Below are 6389 nucleotides of genomic sequence, written 5' to 3'. Positions count from 1 at the left end.
TAAATGTTGCCCCATAACTTCAGAATTATTTTTACTTCCCTATTTGTTATTGATTAAAAAAAAAATTTATTTACCACAATTTGACTTCATGTAAAATTTTTAAAGTTTTATATATTCAGGTCAATCCATTTTTTTCCTTTATGGTTTCATGTTTAGAAAAGCTCATTTACCTTCACATTATAAAAATATATACTTAATACTTTGAAGTTCTCTGTAGTAATCTGTGTGTGAGTGGGTAGGGTTCTCTAATGTGCTTGCTAAATAAAACTTGCATCTGAATTTTTGTACTAAAGCTATCATATACTTTATATTTTGTTAAAGAATTGAAGCAATTGTGGCACTATCAGAAGAATAAAAACTCTATGAATGAACGATATTACAAATCAGCAGACTTCTTTGCAATAGGGTTTCTGTGGTGCACTAGAACACCTTCCTAATTGAGGGAGTTCAGCGGAAGTTACCTGCTAAAAGAGGAATGATCCCATATCACTGCTCAACTCTGCATCCTACGTTTGCTCTTTATTTTTCTAAAGAAGCAGTAAGTTTTGAGGGCCGGGAAAAGGAACACAGCAGGCATATAAATGCACTGCCAAAACGCAAGGATTTTTTCTTGATTGTCAGTGTTAGTTTTGATTTTCGTTTCAGTGTGTTTACCCATTTTTTCACTCCCAGTCACGTGGTCTGGCCCCCGCTTCGTTAGCAAATGCCACATCAAACTCTGATTCTGGTTCTTTAATCCTATTTAGTCATTTTTCTTTTTGTGCCTGTATTTCACATCCCTTAATGTAAACATAGATGTTCCTATGCAATAGCAAAAAAAAATGCAAGGGTCATTGCTACTGAGGCTGGATTGCTACAGGTTCAGTAGTGATTTTGCCAGTCGCCAGCCCTTTCCATCTTCTTCGGCTACAGAAAAATGCTTTTGTTTTTAAAATGGAGTCTGAAAACTGAGCCAAATAACTGCCAGAGTTAATTTGTGTTGCTTTTTTTTCTGAGCATATTCTCTGGGCTGCTGTTGGCACGGGTATCCATACCCACAATGAGAATGCAGCTGTGTGACCACTGGGGTGTTCTTGTAGCCCAGACTATGGTGATGATAACAATGGTAATGATGATGAGCCTCTGTTTATATTACTTGCCTCACTGACAAGTTGGGACTCTTTGGAGGTTAAGCTACTGGCTCAATCCTACTGAACCTCAGGAAACCTTTTCTTTACTAAAGAATCTTTTGGTAATGCAGATCTTCTCATGTCATCTTCCTGCATAAAACCTTCCCATGACTTCTCATTACTCCTAAGAATAAAGCCTAGGTCTAGAGCATTGTCTTCAAAGCCCATCGTCTCCCGGCTTCTGCTGATCTCTCCAGATTCCTCTCTCTCTCCTTCTCCTCCCCCTCCTCCTTTTCCTTTCTCATTCTCTCATTGCTCTAGAGTCTAGTCACATGGTGACCTTTCCTTATACCTCCATGTTCCCTCCTGGTGCAGCTCATCCCAGGAGACTCCTCTCCCTTTGAATGGATGTACCGTATTTCCAAGGGTGATGTATGGTGTCGCATGCCAAGTATGCCTGCTGTGGCAGAAAAAAAGAATCAGATGTCTCTCATAACAATTTTAAATTTCTGATTTCCCTTTCCTGAGTTGAAAAAGGCATTGATAGTATTAGCCACAAAGTTTCTCATTGTATGCTCTGTAAATAGAATTTAAAGTTTGGAGATTTTGAAGGCCCTTGGTGACTGGTTCCCAGCTGATTCTCCAACTGTTAAAGAACTTGGAAGTGTTTTTCAATTTTAAAACTACCAGTCATGTGGTTTGGCCCTCTTTAGACAGAAGGGTAGGTCTTCTCCAGGAATCCCTGAACACTAGAAACTAATTNGGTATGATACATGAATTGGCTTCCTTTAGTTCATGTGCTAACTTGAAACATTTTCTGTTATGAAAATTTGCAAACATACATAAGAGAGAGAATAGTAAAATAAGCTTCTTGCATACCCATCACACAGATTTAATTACCAAGATTTTTAGTGTACTCTATATATATACTCTCTCTATATAAATTTGTTTCCTGCTCTTCTTTTAAAACCTAAGTGTATCTTGATATATTGTTCTGTTACACTATAACAACTGTCTTTTTCTAAAACTTGCCTCTTAGTCATGTGCTTAATAGATCAAATGGTGAAATTGGTGACGTTCAGTTTCAACATTTAATTACTCATTGTCAAAGACAGTTCTATCCATGTAAGAGTAGAAATTAAAATTCAACAACCATATCTAATATGGTGACTGTGGGTACAGGTTGCAATTTGTAAAATGAACTTTGTATAGAAATTGTGTAATTATAATTTCTATTGTACTAAATTTACCCGTAAACCTGAAAATTGAATTTTACTTCTACTTTTCACAATTAAAATGTGGTCATATGAGTCATTAGCAGCATTTTGGGTGATTACACAAGGAGTGTTATTACCTGTAAACCTCCCTTTTGATGCAATTTGCTTTCTATATAGTCATGAAACTACTAAATACTTTCAGTGTGTACTTAGGCGTTCTCTTCCCTTAAAGACATAAAAACAACAGGAAACTTCCTATTTGATATTAATACTTGTATGGAAAATTATGAAGTAAATTTTGCCCTTAAGACTATTTGACTTCTTAACAAAATAGGACAACGTTATGATACTAGCTTTAAATGAAGGTTAGCCATTTTCATACCGCTCATGAATAACTCATGTCTTTTGCAGTATATAGTTCCCAGTTAAACTTTTGTAAGTAATTGTTTGCTGTTTGTTTCTTTTTTCTCCAGCTCTTGTCAACGTGAAGCTCTGGGCTATTGATCGACAATGTTTCCAAACTATAATGATGAGGACAGGACTCATCAAGCATACCGAGTATATGGAATTTTTAAAAAGGTAGGATACTTTCTTGACTTTTTTCTGAGAGCGTTTATGGTCTTTACAACCCTCTTCTCTGAAGTGCAGCATGGGGCAGCCTTTTTGCCTTTATCTTGGTCTTAATAGCCTATGAATTTGTGGAAGTGCAAGACTTTGGATTGGCTTCTTCATGTTTCTGGTGCCATCATGTGATATGTGGTTAAGTCAGAACTTCAGAGTTTTATTCAACATTCTTTCAGAGAGGAGTGCAGCTCAGAGAAACACATGAGAATTTGTTTGAACAGAACAAGGGGTATCGAGTCCATCTCTAACTATGTACCAGTTAATATATTTATGATACCTCTTCTAAAGCAACCCGCACTGTAAGACTGAATCATCTCTTGTGTGAGTTTCCATATTAAAGGTCAGATGACTAAGATGGAAAAGTTCCAAGAAGAAGCTTATCATCCTTTAATCCTGAGTTTAATTTCCCAAATTAAATTCATTTCATGTTGCAGTTCTGAAATATCAAAAGCTTTTCTTTTCCTCATATTATATATTATTGTAATAACTCAATATAGCATGGGAATTGGTATAAAAAAACAGCTTTTCATTTCTTAGGGATACACTGAGATTCACTGGAATGCATTTCTTTGTCTCCAAGCTTATTTTATTTTGAAGAAAACATGTTATTTTATTGAAAAGAATATTGACAACTCTGATTTTTTTATCAAACAGTAGTAATTTTGTATCTTTTTTCTTTTTCTTTTTTTAAAAACAGAACTATCTTTAAATAGTGATGCACAGATTTTGTGAGCTAATGGGGAGTGTACCACCAGTTAGGATTTCATTTTTGATAGCTAGAATAGTAAAGGAGCTTTTCATTTTTATTTTTGGTGAAGAAATGATTTTAAAAATGGAGCTAAAAAATCAAGTTCATGCTTTCCTTCAGTGATACATCTTAAGAGATATCTATTGCATTTTCTTAAGATGTAATTTTAATATTCCTTACCTCAGTATTCCTGTGGTTAACTTAATTCATTTTTGATTCATTGTTTATATATTTTCATTTTCACTAAAGTTTATTCTTTATAATCCTGCTGACGGGACAATAAAATTGTAATTCAATGTCAATTAATAATATATTGAAATATTACTCTATCAAGAGGGCGTTGGGGTTTTTTCTCAATGTGATTGGAGGAAACATTTAGTACAGGTGGAAATGTAGTGAATTTCTGTTTGGAGTTTAGTATAGCTTGAAAGGAAATGAAATTTTTCAGGTGCCATATTTGTGTGTGTGTGTGTGTGTGTGTGTGTATGTATGTATGGAGATAGAAAGAGACAGATATTAATATTAATTGATAAACCTTTATTTCAGTGCAAGTTATTGATTTTTCCTGATGCAGTCCTAATAGAGAAAGATCACAACTGGTAATCAAAGAAATGCTTACTTGTAGTACAGAGCCCATTATGTGTCTCACGTACCTAAGTGTTGGGAACTTATGATGTTTGTTTTGCTTCCATACGTTTGTTTTCGCAAGAAAATGGAAAGAGTATCAATGCTGTCTTGTATAACTCCAACAAAAGCTTTTCTTTAGAGGCACTATTTCAGAAAATGGAGATTGGAGATGTCTGAGTTTTCTTTTGTTTAATTGACCCTGGGTATTGTTTTATTTTTGTATTAATCTCTGAGATGCGTAAATTTATGTCATTCTGAAAATTCAAACCTTAAACAATAAAAGTTGGTTCTTTGGAGTGTATGAATATTTCTTGTTGGTCGAGTTAGAGCAACAGGTATAATAGGTTGAACGAAAAAGAGGTAGCGGGTGACTTTGATGTCACTTTCCATCTGGCTGCTGTGTAAAACATCAAGTCCACATCATGTGTGAGTGTAGTACTGGGCTGGGAATCAGAGAGGTGACACAATGACGATCATTGCTTGGGGCCAGCTTTAATCTTCCTAAATTATGACTGTGACCAACTGGTTCTCTCTCTCTAACCCTTCCATGGCTCACAGGCCCCGTTGAATTATGTAGAGCCTCATTAGCTGGAATATTCAGGGCCCTCCCACAGCCAGTGTCAGCATGCTTTTCAGCCTGGTTTCTTCTTGCCCCGGGCAAACCAATCCATTCAGTGTGCTCAGGCAGCCTCTGTGCATTTATGTATCACACTGCCTCTCTTTCCTTTTCTCTCCATTGTCAGTGTTCAAGTCTCTTATTTTAGATCCAACGAAAGGCTGTCTCTTCCACTGATAATGACCTCATTCCACCAAGAAATAACTTCTCTCTCCTTTGGAGCTTCGTCTCTCCCATGTGTCTCATCTTCTACTTTGCTTTATTATACTCTTATTTCTATTTCTGGGCTATAAACTTTTCATGACGAGAGCTATTTCTTAAGCATCTTGGCATTCTTCTTGGGCACAAAAACGTACCGCTTTGTAAACAGGCAGTTTGTAGAACAGTGTACGCACGACCAGCACATACCTGGCAGGGCCCAGTGCAAAATGAAAATTCAGNTCCTCAGTGAGGAGGGAACACTGAAGGCCTAAAGTCGGTGATTCACTTCAGGAAGGATATGCTAGCAGTAGCCTAATGGTGCCCTGGAGAACCGGACTAGGGGGAGCAAGAGAGAGACAGAATGAAAGAGAGGTACAGACAGAAAGATGTATAGAGAAGTGGGGAGGGCAAGGGCTCTTATAATTATCCAAGTGGTTGGACTCTGGTAGTGGCAATGAAACTAAAGAGATGGGTGGATGTGAAAGGTATCAAAGATCTTGAATTGAGAGGAAATATCAAAGAGAGAAAATTTGATCCCAATTCCCAACTTTCTAGCCTGGAAATAAAATAGTAGAATAATGAATGTTCCATTCATAGTCCTCAGAAGTACAGTATTTGCATTTGCAAATAACTTCCATTTCTTAAGTGCAAGAACCATGCACAGCATAAGCTAACCTAAGTGACTTATAACAAGCAAATGAATAACTTTCTTTTATTTCTATGTTATAAATACGATGCTATAACTTCAAACTACTTTCTCATACTTTTTAAACTATCCTTCCCATAATAAAGAAGCCTAAGTATCTTAACATTCTGACATCACTTGGCTCAACAGATGTTTGCACTCTATAGAGAAATGTGATAGGTTACTGTAAGCCACAATCAATAACTTGATACTCAGAGAACTTTGGAACAGTACTCTGGTAAGTAAAATGTTTCTCTAGGTTCTGTGAGCTGTTCTAGCAAATTAAATTTACGGAGGGCGTCTTGGGAACCTCTGATTTATAGCCAGTCTGTCAGAAGTACAGTTGTCAACCTTGGCTTGTAACTGACATGTCTAAAGTCAGGCAATACAGGGGTTAGTCTTGTAGGACTGAATCCTTAACCTGTAAAATCTGATTCTATTTCTGGGTAGACTGCGTCAGAGTTGAGTTGAATTGTAGCACACACAGTTGGTGTCCTGAAAATTGCTTGTTGGCATGGGGACAACCCCCCCACTCTCCACACTGGAATTGGTACCAGAGCCT

At 36.7% G+C, this 6389-nt stretch overlaps 1 protein-coding gene across 1 annotated transcript in view; it reads left to right on the top strand.

The window, feature by feature from the left end:
• PRKG1 (protein kinase cGMP-dependent 1) overlaps positions 1 to 6389 on the top strand; it is a 1201019-nt gene that overhangs the window by 752761 nt on the left and 441869 nt on the right. Inside the window, exon 4 of the mRNA XM_019651487.1 lies at positions 2800 to 2905. Coding sequence (XP_019507032.1) covers positions 2800 to 2905 — 106 coding nt within the window. The remainder of the gene's footprint in view (positions 1 to 2799; positions 2906 to 6389) is intronic.

This window comes from Hipposideros armiger, unplaced genomic scaffold, assembly GCF_001890085.2.
Source record: "Hipposideros armiger isolate ML-2016 unplaced genomic scaffold, ASM189008v1 scaffold_161, whole genome shotgun sequence".
Taxonomy (NCBI): domain Eukaryota; kingdom Metazoa; phylum Chordata; class Mammalia; order Chiroptera; family Hipposideridae; genus Hipposideros; species Hipposideros armiger.
This window is presented reverse-complemented; position numbering and strand designations above follow the sequence as displayed.